The 27,117-nt window shown below is 50.1% G+C and overlaps 1 protein-coding gene across 1 annotated transcript in view; it reads right to left on the bottom strand.

The window, feature by feature from the left end:
* The window catches only part of AMBRA1 (autophagy and beclin 1 regulator 1), a 78,759-nt gene that overhangs the window by 9,841 nt on the left and 41,801 nt on the right, over positions 1-27,117 (bottom strand). The window contains 8 exon segments of the mRNA XM_075326523.1: positions 554-693; positions 22,419-22,470; positions 22,472-22,571; positions 22,657-22,735; positions 22,737-22,846; positions 22,932-22,997; positions 23,000-23,041; positions 23,469-23,479. Coding sequence (XP_075182638.1) covers positions 554-693; positions 22,419-22,470; positions 22,472-22,571; positions 22,657-22,735; positions 22,737-22,846; positions 22,932-22,997; positions 23,000-23,041; positions 23,469-23,479 — 600 coding nt within the window.

The raw sequence follows: 27,117 nt of genomic DNA, 5'->3' as shown, positions 1-27,117 counted from the left end.
TTCTGGTACTGCATTCATGTACGGACAGTAGTTTTGATCTTGTACACATATGAACCATGTTTTGGATTGCTGACAAGTCTAAGTCTCTCTGTTCTTGCTCTCCTGTCAAACTGCACACCAGCATAACAGCAAGGCATGCTTTCAGTACCAAGCAGGCAAGCCAGTGGAAAATGGCAGAAACACTACATGCTGGGAAGTGAAGGGAAAGTAGGTCACAGCACCTATAGTCCTGGTAAAATACTCATGATGAAGTACCACCCACTCACAGAGCAGATAGTAAGGTACTGGATATAAGGGTTGGGATAATCCCTTGACATTTAGATGAGAAAATGAACAAAAATGTGTCCCCCCAATTGTTTACATATGGACCCCGATCTGAATACAGATTTCCAGTAACAGCAATATCGGAGGAGTGTTAAAGGGGTGGAACCGCATGATATAACCAATTGTTCAGGATGAAGGAAGATCTTTAAACCAGATTATGCACATAAAATCAATCAGAATAAAGGCACCAAAGAGCTCCCAAACCCCACAGGGACTGTGCAGTACTTACTCCGGTCGACAGATCACCAGATCCCCCTTATTGGTACCGTAAGCTAATCCCAGGCCAGGCTCCGGTAGCCAACGGGCAGAATTGATGCTGACGTGTCTCCTCTGGTCGGCAGGCATGGGATACAGCACATTGAAGACACGCTGGAGGGAAAATACAGAGATAGGCTGAGTACAATCAGTACAGGGTGTATATAGGAAATAGTCAGAGGTGCTTAATACAACTCCCATACACTTTTTAGCCTCAGAGTGTAATAATATTATATTATTATTAATAATTTTATTCATTTATATAGTGCTATTAATTCCACAGCGCTTTACATACATTGGTAACACTGTCCCCATTGGGGCTCACAATCTAGAGTCCCTATCTGTATGTTTTTGGTGTGTGGGAGGAAACCGGAGAACCCGGAGGAAACCCACGCAAACACGGGGAGAACATACAAACTCCTTGCAGATTGTGTCCTTGGTGGGATTTGAACCCAGGACCCCAGCGCTGCAAGACTGCAGTGCTAACCACTGAGCCACCACCAGACTGCAGTGCTAACCACTGAGCCACCAGACTGCAGTGCTAACCACTGAGCCACCACCAGACTGCAGTGCTAACCACTGAGCCACCGTGCCGCCCCCGTAATCTGCCCCCTTTGGAGGACTCACCTGTCTACATATTACATACTTTGTGTAATTCTGCCTTAGCCCTGCGGGGGTGCTGTTATATTCCCTACAGATCGTCGGGGTTATTAGCAGCAGGAAGACAAGTGATCAGAAGTTTTCCTAACAGACAGACTATGTACAGAAACCCCTGCAGATTTACCATATTTCAACATCCAATATGGCTGCCAGACTGATCGACACAAAGCTTTTCTAAAATGCAAATCTGGCAACAGCAACCAGGCGGATCGGGTCTAGGAAAGTTGTCAGACTATAGAAACCCTGACGCTGCACAGACAAAGCTGTGAATTTACTGACGGTGACTTAGTGATGAGGTTTCCGCTAAGTGCACAGGCGGAGTAATACGGCGGATAATCCCTCCAAGAGCAGCGCGGAGTAACGCAGCGATCCCCGGCCGGGGTGAAGCCCATCTGTCTTGCATTGGTGGCTTAAGACGCAGGGGTTGCAGGCAACGTGGCGCTGACAGATAAGCCATCAAGACATCATACAGATGGATCAATAGGATCGTGAAACTCACAATACGAGGCCGGCAATCAGCGGATGTCAATACAAGTTTACAAAGCAGTGACAGGCGTCTCCTTCACCGGATGCGATATAATGACAATCCCACCAGCACCTCCAGGGTGTACAGAAGACCACGTCACACCCCCCCCCCCCCCCCACTCCAAACTGAAAGAATAAATATTTTATTTTTACAAGCGTCAGCTATACACAATAGACTGAGAACTGTGGGTTACTGCTCCTTTAAAAAAAGGACTACTCCGTGTTCTTAGAAGGGTAAAATAGCAAACTGCTTATAAAAAACCCCCAATCCTATCCGCTCTATACGGAGGGATTTATCTTACATGGAATGGTGTCCAGCTTGTTTTGTTTATTACTGGCCACTGCTGCGGTCTATTGCAGGTGGTTGAACATGAGCAGTGCTTACAAGCCATTTACAATTGAGCTTGTAAGCGGTGGTCTGAAGTGGACCCGATCCCTGGAACGCACTCTTCTCTTGTGATCCGGCCAGCGGCGGTGCAGCAATCGAGAGAGCGACGTTCAGCGCTGCAGTGCCACAATGTAGCTGGTGCTGTCAGTCATACAGCGGCGTACTTTGCCCAGCAATCTGCAAAAGATCTAAGAACCACTGTGCCCGCAGATCCCGAAGAACTCAACGGTTGTGAGGGCATGATGGGAGTGGTAGTTCTGCAGGTTGCATTGAAACAAGCAGGTCTTTAAGGGTCAATGGTCACAGTGTCCATGGCTTAACCCTGGGTCCATAGACAATGGGATGGGGCTCATCTGTGGAGGGGACCACCCATCAACCCCCCTCTAAAGCCAATGCAGATGCCATCACTATAGGTTAGAAAGATTGACTTCGAGGAGGTGAAGAACGGTTGGCACAAAGACAACTTTCCCCATTTCCTTATCAAATTGGATGATTTTTGGGTGGGATGAATGGGACGGACATGTGGCCTTTCTTGGGTACTTGCAGGTCAGCTCCCATAGAAGTGAATGCAATTAGTGGCAGATTGCAAGCACAGACCGGCAGAGTTATCGGAGCATCTGCAGTAGGTCAGTCGGGGATTGAAGAATGGAGTGTTTTTCCTTCTTTTTGGACTTCACTGCTTCTTTTTCGCTTTTTTTTACAACGCTCTCTTTTGGGACTTGTCAGCTATAAAAATGTGCACAAATCAGCAGCGCAGCTCATTTCTGGACGGACGCAGATAGCCGTACCTTCCACTGCGAGCACCAAAGGGTTAAAATGTACCGAGCCACCGCCAGGCTTCCTTTATACACAATCGAGTCTGAAAATGTCAGTCTCTGAAGTTTTGTCCCTTGTGGATATTTCCCCGGCGCTGACACAAGCCTGGGACTGTGATAGAACCTGCGCGCTGCACAGACGATCTCCCCAGAGAGCACGCAGACTCCTGCTGCCGATACACGCTCATTCACACCGGCGCAGCGCCGAGGTCGCGTGTGTCATCATTACCGAGGAAGCAGCTTTTAATCGCATGACACTGCTCCACGGAAAATTAACAAGACGGGATCCTGAGAAGAGATAATCAGCGGTGACGGCCCGTGCAATTACTCCTCTGCATCCCCTCCACCCCGCCAGCAGCAACGCGTCTGCAGAGGCTCCGGAAACCCCAGTCAGCTCCTCAATACTGGGGACTTTGACGGTGGCATAAACAAAAAACTAATGTGCATGGTCTGTCGCATGATTATCGGCTGATGTAGACACGTTGGTAATCAGGAATGAGCGTTTTAACCAACAATGGCCAATTACCGTATTTTTCGGATTATAAGACGCACTTTTCCTCCCAAAAATGTGGGAGGAAAATGAGGGGTGCGTCTTAAAATCCGAATATAGCTTACAGGGAGGGGGGGCTGCGTGCGGGCAGCTGGGTGCCTGTCTGTGCCGGCTGCCTCTCTTCTGTCCTGGAGGCCCGCTGCCACTCTGTGCGGGCGGGCGGCTGTGCGGCAGGTGTCCCAGTTTCAAAATGATGGCGCCAGGAGTCAGCACGTGCGCAGATGGAGCCCTTGGATGAGAGCCCCATCTGCGCATGCGTCGCTCCAGGCGCCATCATTTAAACCCAGACCGCGGACAGCCTGGGACACTCAACGCACCGGCCTGGTCCACCACTGACCTGCCGCCGCTGCCCCACCGCTTTCACCACTGACCCACAGCAGCTGCCAGCACAACCTCTGCCTCCTGTGACCCCGCTTCACCACCACTGCTGCCCCCCTCTGGTAAGACAACACCAAAGTATAAGACGGACCCCATTTTTATTTTATTTTTTTTTCTCCCTCTCTAAATTTGGGGTGCGTCTTATAAAACGAAAAATACAGTATCCTCTCGTCTGAGCCACTAACGTCTCCTCCAGTTTCAGAAGACTTCTGCTAGCAGTTTGGATTGGTCACCATCCCGGTGCAGAGACCCCACAAATCATCACTGTGTCCCCTCAGAAATAATCTGGCTATGACAAAGTATGCACGACGGTCCATAAACCACATTTTCTGGTCAGATCTTTAGTCTTTTGAATGTTTTTTGACTTCTGGCTTCAAGTTTTAAAAAAAAACAAAACAAAAAAAAAAAAACTTCTGGTGGGAAAAAAAATAAAAAAATAAATAAATAAATAAATAAATAAATAAATAAATAAATAAAGTACGTCCTGAACGGGTTTCCACTTGAAAAACGCGAGAGGTTTTTGAATTGAGAACTAGTGTAATTCGCTCACGCAGCGGATATTTCTTTGCACAGATTCCGACTTATTTTCTGCGCTGAATTCTGCATCTGGTTATTTACAATAGAGAATCACGTGGAAGATTTTTAATCTATGACTTGGAAAAAAGTGAATATTCACAAGGCAATTCTTGGTTAGTTTCTGCACTGGAATCACCAGGACACCACGGCAGCCACACACAGACGAGCCACGTTCCATCAGGGCAAATCTGCAGTAGAAATCTAAGGATCATCAATTTTCCACTATACTGTTCCTATATATTTCTCTGCTTAACCCCTTAACGACCATGGGCAGTAAAGTTTAACTACGTCTTGGGGTCCATAGTGTTAATCCCCACCTGCTGCTGCGGGCTGCATGAAAGGATCCGCGCACGTCAGCTAATTTATACAGGTGACGTGTGCCTGCTAGGCATGAGTGGAATCGCTATCCACCCGTGCCTTCTATCCCCTTAAAATGGCGCTGTCAAGATCTGATTCGGAGAAAAGTGTGAGCGATCAGACTGCTGATCCTTATAGTCTTCTAGGGGATCTAGTATAAAAAAAAAAAAAAAAAAAAAAAAAAAAAAAACCACACCACACCTAAAAGTTCAAATCACCCCCCCTTTTGGCCCACTGAAAATTAAAGGGTTAAAAAAATTAAAAAAAAAACAAAAACAAAAAAAAAAAAACAAACATTTGGTAACGCTGCGTTCAGGAATGCCCAATCTATTCAATTAATCTGATCGGTAAATGGCAAAAAAAATTCCAAACGCCAAAATTACGTTTTTTGGTCACCACAAATATTGCGCTAAATGCAATAACAGGCGATCAAACGTAGTACCTATGCAAAAAATGGTATTACAAACGTCAGCTCGAGACGCAAAAAAAATAAGCCGTCACTGAGCCATAGATCCCGAAAAATCAGAACGCTACGGGTTGCGGAAAATGGCGCAAAACGTACTCCACTTTTTTCGAACAAACTTCTGATTTTTTTTTTTTAACCCCTTAGATAAAAGTAAGCCCATACATGTTTGATGTCTACGAACTCGCACCGACCTCATCCATCACATCAGTTTTACCATATGAGTACACTGAGTAGAATATCTCAAAAACAATTATGCAATCACACTTTTTTCAGCAATTTTTCTGCATTTGGAATTTTTTTTTTGCTGTTTTCAAAGTACACTGTATGGTAAAACTCATGGTTTCATATAAAAGTACAGCTCGTGCTGCAAAAAAATGAGCCCTCACATGACCAGATTGACTGAAAAATAAAAACGTTACGTCTCTCGGAAGAAGAATGGCGAAAAAATAAAAAACTACTGAAAGCGAAAAAAAAATAAAAAAAATCGGCTAGTCATGAAGGGGTTAATTTTAGTAGGTTTCATGGAGAAGATCAACAGGAAAATAACCCCGTGTTCGCTGCAGGAAAATGCACAACATCCATTTGTATCTTTCCTTCCCTGGCTTAGAGCCCCTATAATATCCCCAACCCCTTTAATTATCAGAATTAGCAATTACTGGGTGACCGTGTGCAGAATGTAAATCCTGTTACACATCTGTCCCAGGTAGCGCACTGCACTAAATCCGAGCCGCTAATCTGCGCTGATGTCCGCCACAGATTATGTACATGGGATTATCGGCGGAGATCAGATCCTGAGCTAATAAGGACCAGAGAATCCTATAACCGCCTGTTCCCGGTCCGTGGAGGTCGTGCGCTGCGGGTGGTCACGTGGCTGTGATCACTGGTGGGAGATGATCACGTGACTTGAGCGAGCCTGGCAGGGAAGGCGGCAGAACCCGGGCACTGAGCAAATGAATGAGGAGCCTGTAACTGTGAACGTGAATACAAGGTTCCAACAGGACGAGTCTCCAGCTCTAGCGCAGGAAAGGGTTTCCAAATTCTCTGATGGGTTTGCAATTTAGTTGCAAATGCATAAGAAAAAACACGCAAAAGGTAATATTCACATTAAAAAAAAAATCTTAACACTTCCCATCATAAATGTAATCTTTACATCTGGTATAAACGCCGCTGTTCTCCTGAATCTGGCGATGTTTCCCTTTTGTTCCTGAGCCACTCCGTTCCCAAGATATGGCCTCCTCTTCCCTGTGTATTAATCAAGTCTTCTCAGCCAAGTGGGTGTGGTCACCAGCTCCTACTAGACATCTTTGTGGTGACCACGCCCAGTTGGCTAACAAGACTAACTTTATATGCAAGAAACAGGGGTCCATATCTCATGAACGGAGAGACGCAGGAACAAAAGAAAAACATCGCCGGATTCAGGAGAACAGCGGCGTTTACACCGGATACAAAAAAAATTACATATTTATGACAAGTGACAGGTCCCCTTTAAAGGAGTTTTCCCACTGATAGGCTACGCCAATGTGATATCTGGTAGAAGTTCCAGTTTTCCTATTCTTCAGCTTAAAGAAAACACATAAAAAACCCAAAAACAATTGCATTTGTGGGTAAAGCTTATCGGTCTCTGAGGTCAGACTGGATAGGAACAGTCTAGAAATCTGCCATTATTCTGCATGGTGAGATTTTGGGAACTGGTTTTCCTTTATTAAAAAAAAAAAAAAAAAAAAAAGTGTCCCACTATTTATGCCAATGAATCATGGGAAATAAACCCTCTGCTGGAAAATATATATATATATATATATATATATATATATATATATAAATATAAAAGGGAATTTTGTTTACTTACCGTAAATTCCTTTTCTTCTAGCTCCAATTGGGAGACCCAGACAATTGGGTGTATAGCTACTGCCTCCGGAGGCCACACAAAGTATTACACTAAAAAGTGTAAACCCCTCCCCTCTGCTATACACCCTCCCGTGCATCACGGGCTCCTCAGTTTTGGTGCAAAAGCAGGAAGGAGGAAACTTATAAATTGGTCTAAGGTAAATTCAATCCGAAGGATGTTCGGAGAACTGAAACCATGACCAAGAACAATTCAATCTGAACAACATGTGTACACAAAGAAATAACAGCCCGAAGGGAACAGGGGCGGGTGCTGGGTCTCCCAATTGGAGCTAGAAGAAAAGGAATTTACGGTAAGTAAACAAAATTCCCTTCTTTGTCGCTCCATTGGGAGACCCAGACAATTGGGACGTCCAAAAGCAGTCCCTGGGTGGGTAAAAGAATACCTCGGTAAAAGAGCCGTAAAACGGCTCCTTCCTACAGGTGGGCAACCGCCGCCTGAAGGACTCGCCTACCTAAGCTGGCATCTGCCGAGCGTAGGTATGCACTAGATAGTGCTCCGTGAAAGTGTGCAGACTCAACCAGGTAGTCGCCTGACACACCTGCTGAGCCGTAGCCTGGTGCAGCAACGCCCAGGACGCACCCACGGCTCTGGGAGAATGGGCCTTCAGCCTTGAAGGAACCGGAAGCCCAGCAGAACGGTAGGCTTCAAGAATTGGTTCCTTGATCCACCGAGCCAAGTTGACTTGGGAGCTTGCGACCCTTTACGCTGGCCAGCGACAAGGACAAAGAGCGCATCCGAGCGGCGCAGGGGCGCCGTACGAGAAATGTAGAGTCTGAGTGCTCTCACCAGATCTAACAAGTGCAAATCCTTTTCACGTTGGTGAACCGGATGAGAACAAAAAGAAGGTAAGAAGATATCCTGATTGAGATGAACAGAGGATACCACCTTCGGGAGAAATTCCAGAACCGAACGCAGAACCAGCTTGTCCTGGTGAAACACCAGGAAGGGGGACTTTGCATGACAGCGCTGCTATGTCAGACACGCTGCGGAGTGACGTGACTGCCACTAGGAAGACCACCTTCTGCGAAAGGCGTGTAAGAGAATATCCCTCATTGGCTCGAAGGGTGGTTTCTGAAGAGCCGGTATCACCCTGTTCCGATCCCAGGGTTCTAGCCGACGCTTGTAAGGAGGTACTATGTGGCAAACCCCCTGCAGGAACGTGCGTACCTGAGGGAGTCTGGCTAGACGCTTTTGAAAAAAAAAAAAAAAAAAACACAGAAAGCGCCGAAACTTGTCCCTTAAGGGAACCGAGAGACAACCCCTTTTCCATTCCGGATTGAAGGAAGGACAGAAAGTGGGCAAGGCGAATGGCCAGAGAGTAAAACCCTGATCAGAGCACCAGGATAAGAATATCCTCCACGTCCTGTGGTAGATCTTGGCGGACGTTGGTTTCCTGGCCTGTCTCATAGTGGCAATGGCCTCTTGAGATAACCCTGAAGACGCTAGGATCCAGGACTCAATGGCTACGCAGTCCGGTTGAGGGCCGCAGAATTCAGATGGAAAAAACGGCCCTTGAGACAGCAAGTCTGGCCGGTCTGGTAGTGTCCACGGTTGGCCTACCGTGAGATGCCACAGATCCGGGTACCACGACCTCCTCGGCCAGTCTGGAGCGACGAGGATGGCGCGGTGGCAGTCGGATCTGATCCTGCGTAACACTCTGGGCAGCACTGCCAGAGGAGGAATACGTGAGGCAGTGGAAACTGCGACCAATCCTGAACTAATGCGTCTGCCGCCAGAGCTCTGTGATCTTGAGAACGTGCCATGAATGCCGAGACCTTGTTGTTGTGCCGGGACGCCAATAGGTCGACGTCCGGCTTCCCCCAGCGGCAACAAATCTCTTGAAACACGTCCGGTCGAAGAGACCATTCCCCTGCGTCCATGCCCTGGCGACTGAGAAAGTCTGCTTCCCAGTTTTCTACGCCCGGGATGTGAACTGCGGAGATGGTGGAGGCTGTGGCTTCCACCCACAGCAGAATCCGCCGGACTTGCTGGAAGGCTTGCCGACTGCTTGTGCCGCCTTGGTGGTTGATGTATGCCACCGCTGTGGAGTTGTCCGACTGAATTCGGATCTGCCTGCCTTCTAGCCATGGCTGGAACGCTTTTAGGGCTAGAACACTGCCCTTATCTCCAGAACATTGATCTGAAGGGAGGACTCTGCTGAGTCCATGTACCCTGAGCCCTGTGGCGGAGGAAGACTCCCTGACAGACTCGCGTCCGCCGTGACCACAGCCCAGGATGTGGGCAGGAAGGATTTTTCCTTCGACAAGAGTGGGAAGAAGCCACCACTGAAGGGAGGCCATGGCTGCCCGAGAAGGAGCAACGTTCTTGTCGAGGGACGTCGATTTGCTGTCCCATTTGCGGAGAAAGTCCCATTAAAGTGGGCGCAGATGAATCTGCGCAAACGGAGCTGCCTCTATTGCTGCCACCAACTTCTCTAGGAAGTGCATGAGGCGCCTCAAAGGGTGTGACTGGGCTCGAAGGAACGATTGCACCCCTGTCTGTAGTGAACGCTGTTTGTCCAGCGGAAGCTTCACTATCGCTGAGAGAGTATGAAACTCCATGCCGAGATATGTCAGTGATTGGGCCGGTGTCAATTTTGACTTTAGGAAAAATTGATGAACCACCCGAATCTCTGGAGAGTCTCTAGAGCAATGTTCAGGCTGTGTTGGCATGCCACCCGAGAGGGGGCCTTGACCAGCAGATTGCCTGAGAGAGTAGGACCGCTACCACCGTTGTCATGACCTTGGTGAAGGCCCGTAGGGCTGTCACCAGGCCGAAAGTTAGTGCCACGAACTGAAGGTGTTCGTTCCCTATGGCGAAGCGCAGGAAGCGCTGATATTCTGGTACAATCGGCACGTGGAGATAAGCATCCCTGATGTCGATTGATGCTAGGAAGCCTCCTTGGGCCATCAAAGGCGATGGCAAGCGGAGAGATTCCATCCGGAACCGTCAGGTTCTCTGTCCGTTGAGCAGTGTGAAGTCCAGAACGGGGCGGAGTGATCCGTCCTATCTGGTACCACGAACAAGCTGGAGTAAAAAGCCGCGACTACGTTCTTGAAGGGGAACGAGGATCGCAACTCCTCCTGCCTTCGGAGTGTTCACCGCCTGGAAACGTACATCGGCTCGCTCGGGGGACGGAGATGCTGTGAAGCAACGAGTCGGAGGACGAGAACTGAGCTCTATCCTGTGACCGTAAGACAGAATGTCTCCTACATCGGTCTTGGACATGTGAGGACCACTCCCCTGACCTGGACCGCCATGCAGAAAAGTTCTCTGTGCCCGGCGGAGGATGAAAATACCCTCGCCTGAGACGTCAAAGACGCTAATTGTGGAGCACAGGATGACCGCATTGATCTGAGACAGAGCAGCTGAGATAGCCTGGAGTGCCCACCCCTGCAAAGGCCGGGGCAACGGACGCGCCTATGGCTTCATAGATGGATCCCATTAGGAGTTCTATCTGTCTGTCCGTGGCATTCTTGAGCGTGGACCCGCCAGCCACTGCTACTACTGATCTAGCCGCCAGTCCAGAGACTGGAGGGCACCTTATGACACTGAGCCGAAACCTTAACAACGTCAGAGGGGAAGGGACAACGTGTGTTATAAGGCGTTCAGTAAAACGCTTGTCCGGGAAGGTGTGCTTCTGGACAGTATCTGTGAAGCCTTGAGAGCCACGTCCGGACAGAATCCTGGGTTGCGACCTCCGCCCCATCCTCTAGAGGGTCCTCAAGCTGAGACCCTTGAAGAAGTCGGGGAAGATTCCAAGCAAGGCCGCTTAGCCGGACTGGGACTGCGGTTCGTGCTGGAGTTTACCACGTAATAACTAGAGGCCACCCCAGGAACACGCTTCGTCGCAGACCGATAGAGGCCTGGGGCGATCCCGCAGTGCCCGGGGCCTGTGTAAGGGGCCGGTCTGGACTGCAAACTCCTAGTCTCTTAGCCGACCATTTGTCCATAGCCTGAGACATGGATAGTGAAATAAGAATTATTCTTACCGATAATTCGCTTTCTAGGACCTTCCACGACAGCATAGGAGGTTGTCTCTCCACGCCCTAATTGGGACAGGAAGTTCAAGAGGTTTAAAAGGACCCTCCCACCTCCCACAGCCAGTGTCTTACAAAGAATCCATAGCATATGAGAAGTACTACACATTCAGGAATACATGAATACATAGGGGAGGGAATTACCTGCTGTCGTGGAAGGTCCTAGAAAGCGAATTATCGGTAAGAATAATTCTTATTTCTCTAGTCCCTTCCACGACAGCATAGGAGGAATACCAAAGAATTGATACCTAGGGGGGGACCACAGCCTGCAGGACTTTCCTGCCAAAGGCCAAATCCCTGTTGGAATCCAGATCCAGACGATAATGCTTCGTGAAGGTATGGAGCGAAGACCACGTAGCCGCCTTGCAGATCTGCTCAGGGGAGGCCCCTGCCCGTTCGGCCCAGGAGGCAGAGGTAGCCCTGGTGGAGTGCGCCGTGAATCCAGTAGGCGGAGAGAGATGCTGAGCGAGGTATGCATCTCTAATTGCTCGCACAATCCAGTTGGCGACTGTACTCTTAGCCACCTTCTTGCCCTTATTGCGGCCAAAGGGCTGGATGAACAGGTTAGAATCAAGGCGCCAAGAAGCAGTAACCTCTAGGTAGTGCAACACTATCCGACGGACATCCAAAGAATGAAACACTTCCTCACCCGGAGTCCGAGGATTCTGACAGAATGAAGGCAGGACGATGGACTGCGAACGGTGAAAATCCGAAACCACCTTGGGAAGGAAGGAAGGGTCCAGCTGAAAAACAATGCTGTCATCTCTGATGGTCAGATAAGGTTCCCTAACAGACAAAGCCTGAAGTTCGCCGACTCTGCGAGCAGATGTAATAGCCACAAGAAAAGCAGTCTTGTGAGAAAGGGAACGAATGTTACAAGAGCACAGAGGTTCAAACGGAGATTGAGATAGTCCTGTAAGGACCACATTGAGATCCCAGCGAGGCGTCAGGACCCTCCGACGTGGACAGAGTCTACTAGCGGACACAAAGAACCGACGGATCCAACGATGATCTGCCAGAGCCGTGTCAAAGACTGCACTGAGTGCTGACACCTGAACTTTCAGGGAGCTGGGCCTAAGACCTAAGTCTAAACCACTTTGGAGAAAGTCCAGAATCTGCGCAATATTAGGGTATGTGCGCACGTTGCTTTTTACCTGCTTTTTTGCTGCTTTTTCTTCTGCGCTGTTTAATGCCAAAATGGATGTGTTCTTCTATTCAAGCAAAGTCTATGGGAATTTGGGTTTCTTGTTCACACTATGTTGTTCAAAATGCTGCCTTTTTGTGGCAGAACTTTGGTCAAAAACTCAGCTTTGCAGTGCAAAACCCAAATGGCAGAAACAATTGACATGTTGCTTCTTTGAAAAGCTGAGTTTTTGACCAAAGTTCTGCCACAAAAAGGCAGCATTTTGAACAACATAGTGTGAACAAGAAACCCAAATTCCCATAGACTTTGCTTGAATAGAAGAACACATCCATTTTGGCATTAAACAGCGCAGAAGAAAAAGCAGCAAAAAAGCAGGTAAAAAGCAGGTAAAAAGCAACGTGCGCACATACCCTTAGGCCGAAAAGGGTCAGGAGGCCGAGAACCACACCAGGAGGAAAATCTCTTCCAGATTTTGTTGTATATACTATTAGTCACAGGTTTACGGTTCTTCTGCAGCGTAGCCACAACTTTGTCAGAAAGCCCTTGAGCCTTCAGTGCCCGGGCCTCAGAAGCCAGGCAGCCAAGTTGAGTTTCTGAGGAGCCGGATGGAAAATCGGACCCTGTGACAGTAAGCTGGGGTCCGAACCTAAGAGGACTGGGCCGTCGATTCCTAGCGTCATGACCAAGCTGTACCAACTCCTCCGGGGCCACAGAGGGGCTACCAGTATAGTTGGGACCCCCTCGTCTCTGATCTTCCTCAGGGCCCGTGCGAGAAGAGGAAGAGGGGGGAACGCGTAAGCGAGGCGAAAGGACCAACTGTGGCAGAAAGCGTCTACCCCTAAAGCCTCGTCCCTTGGGTTCAGGGAGAAATATGTTGCGACCTTGCGATTCTCTGCTGAGGCAAAGAGGTCCACCTCTGGTGCACCCCACCTTGCCACTAGAGAGCAGAACACTGCCTGATCCAGGCTCCATTCCCCTGGATGAACATCCCGACGACTCAGGAAATCCGCCTGAAGATTGAGGGAGCCCTTCAGATGGACCGCAGAAAGGGAGAGCAGAGATTGTTCTGCCCATTGAAAGATTCGGGAGGATACCGACTTCAGGGCGCCTGAGCGTGTACTGCCCTGATGGCGGAGATGTGCCACTGTTGTGACATTGTCTGAATATACCAGGACGTGAGAGTCCCGGACGAGGTCCTGAGCCGCAAGGAGGGCTTCCCTGACTGCCCTGAGCTCCCGGTAGTTGGAGGATTGGGAGCTGACGTAAGGACTCCAGACCCCTTGAAATGGGGAATTTGCCACCATTGCCCCCCATCCACGTAGGCTGGCATCTGTGGTCAGTGTAACCAGGGGTTTCTGAGTCCAGGCAACCCCCACCTGCAGGTTGGCGGGACTCAGCCACCAGAGAAGGGATGAGGAGACGGACTCCGAGAGGCGAAACCTTCTGTTTAGGGATGACGGGAGTCTGTCCCAGTGTGCCAGGATATGATCCTGGAGACACCGAGAATGGGCCTGAGCCCACCTGACCGAGGGGATGCAGGATGTCATGGAACCCAGGGCTGACATAGCCGCTCGAAGCGTTGGGCGAGCCTGCCTGCGGAGCTTCGAGATTTTGGATAACAGAGCTATCCTGTGGCCCTCTGGGAGAAAAGATGCCTGTCTGTCGGAGTCCAGCAGCACTCCGAGAAACTGCCGTGTGGAGGAGGGGGTTAACTGTGATTTTTTGAGATTGGGAATCCATCCCAGAGACCGAAGGATTCCCAAAGACCTCTCCACATGGCTCCGGAGGGTTGGAGCAGACGGAGCCATGAGAAGAAAGTCGTCCAGATACGGAACTAGACAGATACCCTGCAATCTTATGAAGGCGACCACCTCTGCCATGATCTTGGAAAAGATCCTTGGAGCTGAGGAGATCCCGAAGGGAAGTACATTGAATTGGAAATGAAGTACTTCTTCCCCGTGAAGCACCGCAAACCTGAGGTATTGTCTGTGTCCCGGATGGACGGGTACATGGAAGTAGGCATCTTTCAGATCGATAGAGGCCATCTGGTGGTGTAGACCTATCAGGGGAATAGCTGATCTCACCGACTCCATCTTGAACCGCCGGTACCTGACCTGACGGTTTAGACTTTTTAAATTGATAATTATACGGACGTCGCCGGATGGCTTCTTGACCAGGAAGAGACGGGAGTAGTGTCCTATCCCTTCTTCCCGACTCGGGACTGGGGAAACGACCCCCGAGTGCACTAACTCTAAAATCTTTGTGTACAACAGAGTCTGTGAACCCGGCGATGCCAGCGCAGTGACTCGGAGACCCGGAAGAGGGGGGGAAAGGAATTCTATGAGAAGACCGTCCGAGATGATCTTCAGAACCCATTGGCAAGAGGTTATGGACTGCCACTGGGTAAGAAACGCTGAGAGTCTTCCCCCCACCCGGGCCGAGTCACTGCTTGTCCTGCTGAGGACGTTGCTGATGTGGAGGGATGAGGATGTTTCTCCCTCTACCTTTGGGATAGCTCCACCTGCCTGCCTTCCCTTTCCCTCTGGGCTGGGAGGCCTGAGGCATCGAGGGACGAAAGGACCGCTTCCTGGTAGGTCTAGGATCGGGCAAGGCCTTACGATCAGTCGCCTTGTCCAGGATATCATCCAGGGCAGGTCCAAACACCAAATCCCCTTTAAAAGGAAGGGAACAAAGCCTCATTTTAGAGGTGGAGTCTCCACTCCAGGCCTTAAGCCAGAGGGCACGTCGGGCAGAGTTAGAAAGCACCGAGGTCCTGGCTGCCAGGCGGACAGATTCCACCGAGGTATCTGCCAGAAAACAGGTAGCCTTCCTAAGCAAGGGAAGGGATTCCAGTAATTCCTCCCTAGGGGTCCCTTGGGAAATATGAGCCTCCAACTGGTCCAACCACCTAATTAGGGACCTGGATACGCAGGTGGAGGCAATGTTGGCTTGAATAGAGGAAGACGATGCCTCCCAGGACCGCTTCATCAGGCCCTCTACCTTCCTATCCATTTGATCCTTCAGTTGGGAAGTATCCTCAAAGGGAAGAGCCGTTTGCTTAGCTACCCTAGCCACCTGAACGTCTACTCTTGGGATCTCCCAATGTAGTCCCGAAGGTTCCAGAGGAAACCGGCGTCTAAGGTCACTCCGTACCCGCCTCTCAGGACATTCCCATTCCTGAGAAACAATATCCAATATATTGGCATGAACTGGGAATCCCAACTGTTTGACTGACTTCAGGCCAGCAAACATTTCGTCCTGGATTGAAGGAAGAGACTGCACTTCCTCTAAACCCATAGTGCTCCGAACTGCCTCAATAAGATCCCCCAACTCTTCTGAGTGAAAAAGAAAGGACTGGTCAGACCCCCCAGATGGAAATCCTTCATCAGGACCCTCAGAGGTGGAATCAGCGTCCTCCTGATCAGAAGGGGTCGACTGGAGTCTCCTCTTTTTTGGAGGAGAGGGTCCAGTAGCAGGGCCAGGAGCAGGGCCAGGAGCAGGGCCAGGCGCAGGGCCAGGCACAGGGCCAGGCGCAGGGCCAGGCACAGGGCCAGGCACAGGGCCAGGCACAGGGCCAGGCACAGGGCCAGGCACAGGGCCAGGCACAGGGCCAGGCACAGGGCCAGGAACAGGGCCAGGCACAGGGCCAGGAACAGGGCCAGGAACAGGGCCAGGAACAGGGCCAGGAACAGGGCCAGGAACAGGGCCAGGAACAGGGCCAGGAACAGGGCCAGGAACAGGGAGAGAAGCCAGTGAGGCCCTAATCTCCTGTTTCATCATGGACCGCAACTCATCTATCAGAGATGGTTGTTCGGCCCTAATAATCTGGTCTGTACATTGCTGGCAAAGCTTTTTATCCCATACTGCAGGGAGCTTCTTTATACAGATGGGACATTTTTTAATTTTGTCCACTCTGTCAGGTCTATCAGGCTTATCGGACTTGTCAGTTTTTTCTGACTTCTCAGGCTTCTCTGATTTCTCATTTCTGTCAGTTTTCTTGGTGGCCTTGTCCTCCTAGAAAACACAGAGCAGAGAGCCATAATCACTGATGAGACCTATGTCCGAGGGACCAGTCCCCTCCATACTCACAGTAGCAGGGGGCACACTGGGTTCTGCAGAGGCAGCTGCAGCGGAAGACATGACAGGGAGCACGGTCTTACCATGATCTGATGTCTTCGTGGCAGCCCTTATGGACAAGGGCCTGCCTCCCCAGTGACGGTGCACGTTTCCCCGCCTCCCGCATCCGGTCCTGGGCAGGTCGAGTCGCAGTCGGCGTGCCTCCACGCTGCCTCCGCAAACCGGAAGCGCTCGACCGGAAGTCCGCAAGACCAGAAGTCCCGCCTCCGGGAGCACTTCCGGATCGCTCCGGCAGCGTGCATGCGGGAGGCGGCCGGCGGCTCAGGGAGGACGCCGGCCGGGGAGCTCAACAGCCTGCATCACCCCTCAGGAGGATCCGGAAGGCTGGAGCAGCGGTCCCCCACAGCGTGAGGGAACAGCAAGGGAGGAGCGGTGAAGGCCCGACCGATGCCGTCCGGCTGAAGGTAATAGGGGGAAAAAAAAAAAAAAAATATACTGCAGTTCGCCGGCCACCACAGCATAGGAGAAAAAACAAAACCTCTCCATGCCCCATGGGGACAGGAAAGACACTGGCTGTGGGAGGTGGGAGGGTCCTTTTAAACCTCTTGAACTTCCTGTCCCAATTAGGGCGTGGAGAGACAACCTCCTATGCTGTCGTGGAAGGGACTAGAGAAAATGACCCAGAGAGTTTCTCAGCAAAGCTGTAACTCTGTCCCTGCCGCCTGGACAGGGAACGCCGGCGAAGCTCAACCAGTGCCCCCGTCACCGGCTGAGCGAGTGCCACATGGCCCGAGCAATGTTCACAGCGATCACTGAGGATACATATGTACAGCCGAACTGTGAAACTGCATACAAACATTATATAGCCATATATACAGTGTATCACATATACAGTTCATCACTCTAGGGGGCCCAGCATCGAGAAGAAGCCCCCTGGTGTACCGACCCTGAAGCAGTATGTGCTGCTGAAAACATGGCTGTCGGCGTGTACAGTGGAGGGGGGAGCCGTGGGCGTAACCCCAAAAGTGCAGGAATCTGGTGCCCTGAGTGAAACCTGAGGGAGGCGGAGGACAGCCAAGTGTGCTCCAGCCGTCACTGCTAGTCTCCGACTGACCGTCCCGCCCTTCCCCCTGACTGGCAGGGCCAGGGGCGGGAGTTTAAGGCGCTAGGCCGCAAAAGCCGGGAGCTAAAGTTACAGACCGCGGCCGGCAAGCAGACGCGGTCGGCGCGGTAGTCGCCAAGTCTGAGGCGAAGCTGCTCTCTGCACCGTCCCCAAGGGGACACTGAGTACCTTGAGGGGGTCAGTTCCGTAGCGTGATTAGTGAGGGGGGCAGAAGACAGCGAAGTGTGCTCCGGCCCTCACTGTCGGCGTCAGCCCGACTGTCCCGCCCTTCCCCCTGACTGGCAGGTCCGGGGGCGGTATAATGATTGAACAGTGCCCGGGGCTGGACTGTAAGGCTTCTCCAGGAGTAGCCAAAAATCAACAGTGCGACCATACAAACAAATATATATATATATTACACACTTCGGCACTCAGTGGGGCCAGCACCTCAGGTGCTGCTTACCGACCGCTCACAGCAGGTTGTGTGATCACCAGAATCCGTACCCGGGCCCCCCTGATGTTGTCTCTCCTCTCCAGCGTCAGAAGTGCTGACAGGAATGGCTGCCGGCGTTCTGTGGGGAGGAGGGGGCCGTGGGCGTGCCCTAGAAAGTGCGGGAATCTAGTGCCCCACTGTGCTGAGTGAGGGGGGAGGAGGATACAGAGTATGCTCCAGCCCTCAGTGCTGCCGTCCTGTGCAGCGTCCCGCCCTTCCCCTGACTGGCAGGCCTGTGGGCGGGAATAAGCGAAACTAGGCCGCAAAAGCCGGGGACTAAAGTTATAAGCGCGGCCGGCAAATAAGCACGGCCGGCGCGGTAGTCCCCGGCGCACTAACACACCCAGCAGCTGCTGCAGTGTGTATGACACAAGCGCTCCATGCGCGGTCCCCACGGGGACAGAGTACCTCACAGTAGCAGGGCCTTGTCCCTGACGATACTCGGCTCCTATCCGGCAGATTCCCCAGGGGCTGCGGAGGGAGCACGGTCCCAGTGTCTGGAGACCGATTAGGATCCCACTTCACCCAGAGCCCTAAAGGGATGGGGAAGGAAAACAGCATGTGGCTCCTGCCTGTGTACCTGCAATGGGTACCTCAACCTTAACAACACCGCCGACCAGAGTGGGGTGAGAAGGGAGCATGCTGGGGGCCCAATATGGGCCCTCTTTTCTTCCATCCGACATAGTCAGCAGCTGCTGCTGACTAAGATGTGGAGCTATGCGTGGATGTCTGCCTCCTTCGCACAAAGCATAAAAACTGAGGAGCCCGTGATGCACGGGGGGGTGTATAGCAGAGGGGAGGGGTTTAATACTTTGAGTGGCCTCCGGAGGCAGAAGCTATACACCCAATTGTCTGGGTCTCCCAATGAAGCGACAAAGAATATATTATATATATTATATATATATATATATATATATATATATATATATATATATATATATATATATATATATATATATATATATATATATATATATATATTCTTTGTCGCTTCATTGGGAGATATATATATACTGACTCATAAGTGTAAGGACTAATTCCGGAACTGGTAACGGTCAACACTCCCAATGATTGTGAAACTACAGCTCCCAACATGCCCCGGCAGATGCACGACAGCCTGCTGCAGTCAGGGAATGCTGGGAGTTGTAGTTTCGCCACAGCAGGTTGCAGATTCCTGCATAGTAGATGTTAGCTGAGTGAACATCTACAGACGGCAGACCCCGGGACTTGCCCCTCATCAGCACAGAGCAGGATTTGGTGGGGGAGTTGGATGCCTTAATGCAGCCTGGGGGGGAGGGGGTGGGGGGGCACAGACATCTGGTCTCCAAAAGGAGAGTAAGTGGAGTCTTCAATGGGTAAAAAAAAAAAAGGAGGCAAATGATCTCTCCTGCACTGGGTAACCCCCCCAGATCACCATCTAGGCGAGTTTTTAAAGGTCTCTCACTTGGGGGTGGACACTGACTTACGGGGTACGTGCCAGTAGTGAGATGCTGCTTTTTTAGCCATTTAGAGCAGTCTGATCCTCCCGCGCTGCACAGGGTAAATAATAAAACTTTGTTCTAAAACTTTTTCTAACTTTTTTTTTCTATAATCAAAATGTGAGGGGCAGAGAAACGTCTTAGGTGTCAGATGTATGTCACTTCTCTGGACGGGGGTCCATCTGACAACGGGAGAACATGGACGTCCTTTTACAACTCTTCCTGTCAGCGATCGTGAATATTAAATATATTGTGTCTATATCCGTACAGAGGTCACTTCATCCATTGGCGCGGGCATCACTAATAAGCCGACCCGCCAGCCGTGAGGAGATATCAATACAGACAATGAGAGAAGCAAAGCGCAATTAAACATTCGGATTTCATCTACGTCTTCCCGCTCGTCTAGACACAAGTCCGATAATTAGGAGCCCATTTACCGCGACCTGCCCGGCGGGCCTCAGAATTAAGTCTCGTCAGCCAGCGACCGATGCCAAAGTTTATCATCAACATAGACCGCTCTCTTCACATAGCTTGGATCGATTGCCGGCCTGCGCTAAAGAACACGCTTGGGTCCAATTAATAACTTTCATTTAAAAAGGGAAAGTCCATGTATAGGAACAATAAATGGAAAAAGAAAAAATGCACCAAAAGCCCTCAAATACTCAAGAGCTCAGCCATGTCCTCCCTTCTGCTTTCAATCCCAGAGAAGATAACTGGCTGCAGCAGGAGCCTCCCCCCCACTATGCTGAACTCCACCCCTTTGCCAAGGGGGGGGGGGCGGGCATGCCTTCAGCAGTAGATTGTCCATATGTTTTCAGCAGCATTTCTACAAGGCAGACCGTTTCTTTAAAGGGGTTGTCTATTAGAAAAGCATGGCTGCTTTCTTCCAGAAACGGCACCACTCCTGACCATGTGTTGTGCTCTGTATTAATACTCTACCCCTTTAATAAAATCCGCTGACTCATCACCATAAATTAGAGGGGAAAAAAAAAAGCCTGTTTTAGACAACTATCTAATCCTCCCGAAAACAACAATACTGAAGAATTCCCTCCTGGTGCTGTTCCTCTGTAATCACTCCTGAAAACAGATCTGGTTGATCCCCTAATGACAGGGTGGGGGGGGGGGGGATTGTTGTGTCCTGACAGTCAGCACTGATTGGACACACCCCTTTCGGATGAAGGGTAAAACCCACAGATATTTAAATTCATAAGTTTTCAGGAGGAATAACAGAGGGATGGCATAAAGAGTTAATACTCAAGATACTCTAGAATTGCCATTTTGTAGGGGAATGCAAAAGAGGGACCAATAATGCCAGAATGATGTAATGGATAACAGATACTCACACTAATTATATATATATATATATATATCCATCTAATATCTATCTATATAATTTTAATAATAATGGATAACATAATATGGCGACAGATGCAGATTGTCTGTGGGGCTGTAGATGTTTCCAGGAGGGTTTACAAGGAGACAAGATAGTTAGGAACATCACAGCCCCCCATTGTAGTGTGGAGGAGGCCTAAAGGGGGTGTTACACGCAGCAATCTCGCTTGTGATATCGTTGGTGAAAGCACCTGCGCCCCGTCGTTTGTGAGTCACAGGCAAATCGATGCCCGTGGCGCACAAAATCGTTAGGACCCGTCACACTACTTACCTGCCTACCGACATCGCTGTTGCCGGCAAACCGCCTCCTTTCTAAGGGGGTGGTTCGTGCGGCGTCACAGCGGCCGCCCAATATAAGCGGAGTGGCGGAGATGAGCGGACGTAACATCCCGCCTACCTCCTTCCTTCCTCATTGCCAGCGGACGCAGGTAAGTTGTAGTTCGTTGTTCCTGGGGTGTCACACGTAGTGATGTGTGCTGCCTCGGGAACGACGAACAACCTGCGTCCTCTACAATCAACGATTTTATAAAAATGAACGACGTGTCAATGGTGGAACGATTTGGTGAGTATTTTCCATTGTTAATGGTCATTCTGCGTGTCACACGCAACGACGTCGCTAATGATGTGCGTCACGGAATCCGTGACCCCGGTGATATATCGTTAGATACGTCATTGCGTGTAACGGGGACTTAAGACTTCAGTCCCGTCCTTCTGCCTGCGATCAGCCGGCACTTGCCAGGGGGGGATCCAGGCTCGGCGGTGGAGACAAAGCAAGGATATGGCTTCAGTCTGAATATAGCGATGGATGGTTTGGGCGACATGCACTTGGCACAAATTCCTACACGAGCACAATCCTCCCTCAAAAGCGGAGCGTCTACGCTGCCCACCATGTATGCCAATATATCTCTGGCACGGCCATCACGGCCAAGGTTTAAATACACAAACTAATAGGGTTTTGGGGATTTATTAGATGAAAGCAGACAGCTGGGGCGGGAAGAGAATAGAAGGCGGCAAAGCGAGACAATATAGGAACATACTCGTCTGCGTCAGCAGATGGGCAATGGCAGAGGGCCGAGCCGTACGCGTGTTCCCTCTAAAAGAATTCTGTGTTGCACCGTTCCTCTGCTATTACTCCTGGAAATGTAGAAATGATAGACAACTAGGTACTAACAACTTCCCATTGACGAGGCAGACACTGCCAGCACTGATCGGACCTGTCCGTGCACAGTCCAGTCTAGAGATGGGAATTAGTTTATACATTTGCAGGAGGAATTACAGGGGAATTAATAAATAAGATTTAGGATTAAGGCACGAATACTTGCGACACGCCAGAAGAGGGGAACATAGAGCTGATTTGGTGCTCAGGTGTATGTGAAATCCGTAAGCAAAATATGCATCAAATTCTGAATACGGTATTTTGTTGCGGATTTCTGGGGAATTTTCGGCAGTTTTTTTTTTTTTGAGAGCCCCGACCCGAATGACAAAAACTCACTCTCATAGAAGTCTCTCCTCCATGGGGTTTCTGAGCCGGAAGACTTGAGCCACATGTGCTCCGTGGCAGGATGCAGCAGGATCCTGCGCGAGGCCAAGCCCACCATGACGTACCGGCCCATAGGGGACAAACTCACAGAGATGGCATTGGGACCTGGGTAAAGGAAAAGTGAAAGGGTCCACTGTGAGAACGCAGAGGTACAGGAACGGGCACCAGATACGATCAATGCACAACGCACCAAAACGCTTGGTGAACAGGATCTCGCCGAGGTTGTGCGGGGCCAGGGAGTAGACTGCCAGAATGCCCTCGTCGGGGAACACCTCGCTGGCTGCTGGGTATAAAGGCGGCGAGGAGCTGCCCGTCAGCGGAGATGTCACAACTGGCGTCATTGTAGATCTTGCAGTTCTGGACGAGCACGTTGGCAGTAGCTGCAGAAACACAACATGAGAAACCATAAAACCAAAGGCTATCACCAGCAACGGCAAAGGAAGGAAGCGAGACGGGTCCACGCACCATTACTGATCTCCGGTAAATCATATTGGTTGAAGTCCCACCACTGCAATCTGTAGGTCGTGTTGCAATGTTACTGGCCACAGCGGACTGTCCATCTCCGATCACAGCACCTGTGGGATGGGAAAAACAGCGGAAATCACATCACAACCGGGAAAAGCAGATATTAAAATACGGAAACTTTAATGGGAAAGAGCAAACAATCAATGGATCAGAGAGAAGCTGCAAGAGCATCTCCCATCAGACTATTGACTCCCATGGGCACCATGTCATGCGTCATTTCTCCAATGGGGGCGCTGCAGAACTCTGCAGATTACAATTGATCGCTGCAGGGATCCATTAATAGGAAAACGTCAGATCTTATCGTCAAGAAACACTTTAAATCAAGAAGAAATGTCCAAAGAGGTTAACCACGTTACAGTAGCCGGGGATTGTTCTGTAGGTGTTAAAGGGATATTCAACTTGCCGATTGCTGGGACCTCCACAAATGCATGAATGCCCTCAATTCATTGTCTATGAGACTGCCAGAGACACTACTACCTTCTACAGTCCTACAGATGATGAATGGAGCAATCAGCGACTTATTAGCTTACAAAGTTGGGGAAGAACTATAAAAGGTTCTGGGATTATCCAAAATTGGCCCAAAGTTAGAAAAGGCTAACACATAATAAAACAAGTATTGCCTGAATCCCCCCCGCGGCTCTACTGCTGCCCCCATCACTGGTCCTCACCAGATAGACTAATGGAGGGGGCGTAATCCCTATTGCCAATACTGGTCTCATGGAGGAGAGGACATCACTTCCGATATCGAGTAAGACCACCAGAGTGACAACAGAGGAATGAAGGGGGTGCGGGGGTGGGGGAGGGGGAGGGTGTTCAAATGCTTTGCAGACACTTTTCTAGAATTATAGAAAGATAATTTTTAAAGAACTTTAAATAACAATAGACCATTTGTAAATTAAAAAAAAAAAAAAAAAAAAGTGCAAATTATCCAACCAAACTGAAAAAAGTAGGTAAAAAAGGAGAAAATTAAAATAAATTTAGAATGTAAAGAGAAAAAAAAAAAAAGAAGTAAAAGAAAATAAAATACTGGTGGGGAAAAAAATAAAAATAAAAATAAAAAAAGTGAAAATTATCCAACCAAACTGAAAAAAGTATGTTTACATAGGAGAAAAAAAACGAAAAAAAAAAAAAAAGGGCGCTCCTCTAGCTTATTATTATTGACTAACTCGTTAATTTTTGGACAGGAGACTGCATTACACTCCCAGCCCCTGCGGTGGTCTTCACGTCTGAGCAATATGATTATGTTATTCATTCTCCGGTCTGATAGTATAAGTGCAGTAATCGGAGAAAAATGCAGGATGATGCCGCAGACATGAAAGGTTACCCATCGTCTGCACGGGGCCACACACAAGCCATAAGCTAAAGGACAACTCCGCTTACTCAGGAGTTTCATGCCCTGAAAACTCTGAAAAGGGAGCGGCGGGGTCAGTGGAACGTGTCCTGTGCAGCCTTTCAAGACGGGCCCCGGGGCCTGTACACTCCAGGAGTCGGTTAATGGAGACTTCCTAATGCAGGTCCCATTAGTCGGGCTTCACACTCGATGGCCCCACCAGGCTGACGGCTCATTAGAGAACCTCATTTGCGGCGTTTGGAGCCAGACAAAGGCTGGTGTCCGCTCGATACGGAGATGGTTAATGGAGACGTTCGGACACCGCTGCCCCTTTCATTTATGAGAGTAAACTAATTAATGCTCCGGGTTTTCATCCACAGGACGCAGGCAGAAGCGATCAGGGTCTCTGCCGGGTCACACAAATCGCCCGCTACCCGACTGTCAATGCTTTCACTGGGGTCAAAGGGTAAACGCCGGGCAATGGTATTTAAAAGGACGAGTAGGAAACGCCGCCTTACATCGGAAAACTATCTGCTCAGGTAAAAACGCACAATAGAATATGCCCTCAATGTCCAATCAGACGGGGCCACCAGACACAAGCACGGGGCCACCACACACAAGCACCGGGCCACCACACACAAGCACCGGGCCACCAGACACAAGCACCGGGCCACCAGACACAAGCACCGGGCCACCAGACACAAGCACCGGGCCACCAGACACAAGCACCGGGCCACCACACACAAGCACCGGGCCACCAGACACAAGCAGAGACAAAAGGCCTGCGCCCCCCCCCCCCACACACTTCCTGTAGAGAAATACTTTGGCGTAGTGTTGGGGCTCTATTGCATTGATCAATTCAGTAGCTAAATTTCTCTTGATTCATATGTTCATGGCAGTAATGCAGGTTCCATTTTTCACATTTTCACTTTACAAATAGCTATTGGATTTTCAAGTCAGTATTCACACAGCAGTTTCTGCTATTCCATGTATTCCCCTTCACATAGTCACTGGGGTGCATACCTTATCTCCCCATAGTGATGTTTTTTTAGGTTTTTGCACCCAGTTTGGACTTAGAATGGTGTTCCAAACGTTATTCCTTATTTGTTAGTAGTTTTTCGTTTGTGAACCTCCCCAACCACACCTATTGCCAATCCATATCATACGCATAAATAGCCTGGGTCTCAGCGTCCCATACACGGTAAGTTTTTTAACTGCATGAGAGGACACACACAAGCTAGGGACCCCAACGTAGAGAAATACTTTGGCGTAGTGTTGGGGCTCTATTGCATTGATCAATTCAGTAGCTAAATTTCTCTTGATTCATATGTTCATGGCAGTAATGCAGGTTCCATTTTTCACATTTTCACTCTTACATATAGCTATTGGATTTTTCAAGTCAGTATTCACACAGCAGTTTCTGGTATTACAAGCAGAGACAAAGGCCTGCCCCCCCACCCCCCCACTTCCTGCAGAGACAAAGGCCTGGCCCCCCCCCCACTTTCCTGCAGAGACAAAGGCCTGGCCCCCCCCCCACACTTCCTGCAGAGACAAAGGCCTGCCCCCCCCCCACACTTCCTGCAGAGACAAAGGCCTGCCCCCCCCCCACACTTCCTGCAGAGACAAAGGCCTGCCGCCCCCCCCCCCTTTGCAGAGACAAAGGCCTGCCGCCCCCCCCCCCCCCCTTTGCAGAGACAAAGGCCTGCCGCCCCCCCCACACTCCCTGCAGAGACAAAGGCCTGGCTCCCCCCCCACACTCCCTGCAGAGACAAAGCCCTGGGCCCCCTACTTCCTGCAGAGACAAAGCCTGGGCCCCCTACTTCCTGCAGAGACAAAGCCCTGGGCCCCCTACTTCCTGCAGAGACAAAGCCCTGGGCCCCCTATTTCCCTGCAGAGACAAAGCCCCTGGGCCCCCCACTTCCTGCAGAGACAAAGGGCCCGGCCCCCACTTCCTGTAGAGACAAAGGCCTGCCCCCCCACTTCCTGCAGAGACAAAGGCCTGGCCCCCCCCACTTCCTGCATTGTTTCCCTGAAACTGCTGCACCCCCGTTACACTGCCAGAGTAAAACCCCATTTACCTGCTACATCACCCCTATATCTGTATGCAAATGACTTTTTTGTAGCCGCCAGGTACCTTTTAAAAGGGGATGTCCCATAAACCCCACATTACTTCCCCTACATGACAGATCAGTGTCAAAGAGTCCAAGTGATGATCGCTGATCTCTAGAAAGGATCCGAAGTTTCCTGTGTGAGTAGAGCAGTACTGAGCATGTGCGACCACCTATAGACAGTGAAAGGAGCAATGGTCGCACGTGCTCAGTACAACTGCAATCACACAGGGAGTTTATGGACGCTCATTCTTCTGCTTATTGGGCTTGGATCCCAGTGATCATACATTTATCACTTGTCCTATGGATTGGGAATACGTAATACCATTTAGAGGAGCATTTGAGACGTTAGGTGCCCCAGCGGATGGGTCAATGGGCTGGGCTGTCCCGGGTACATAATATATTAGCGCCTGGAACTACAGCCCCGGGTTATAACACTAATAGCCGCCCCTGATGACTTTGCGATCAGTGATTTCGACTGTTCTTTCTTAATGCAAGAAAAGAGGTGATCAAGGTGTCTACAAGCCCCCCGGCCCCTGTATCACTGGAGGGGTTAACAGCCTTCCAGCCAGAGCGTCACAGGTTAATGTGCACCTCTGCTGCCCGACCCAGCGCTGACAACCGCTGCAGATCTGACATTTCAGGGAGAACGCGGCTGACGGCTCATCTGCGGGGAGAGTCAATTTCC

Source organism: Anomaloglossus baeobatrachus, chromosome 10, assembly GCF_048569485.1.
Source record: "Anomaloglossus baeobatrachus isolate aAnoBae1 chromosome 10, aAnoBae1.hap1, whole genome shotgun sequence".
Classification (NCBI taxonomy): Eukaryota; Metazoa; Chordata; class Amphibia; order Anura; family Aromobatidae; genus Anomaloglossus; species Anomaloglossus baeobatrachus.
The sequence above is the reverse complement of the archived record's forward strand: the minus strand, read 5'-3'. Positions and strand labels throughout refer to the sequence as shown.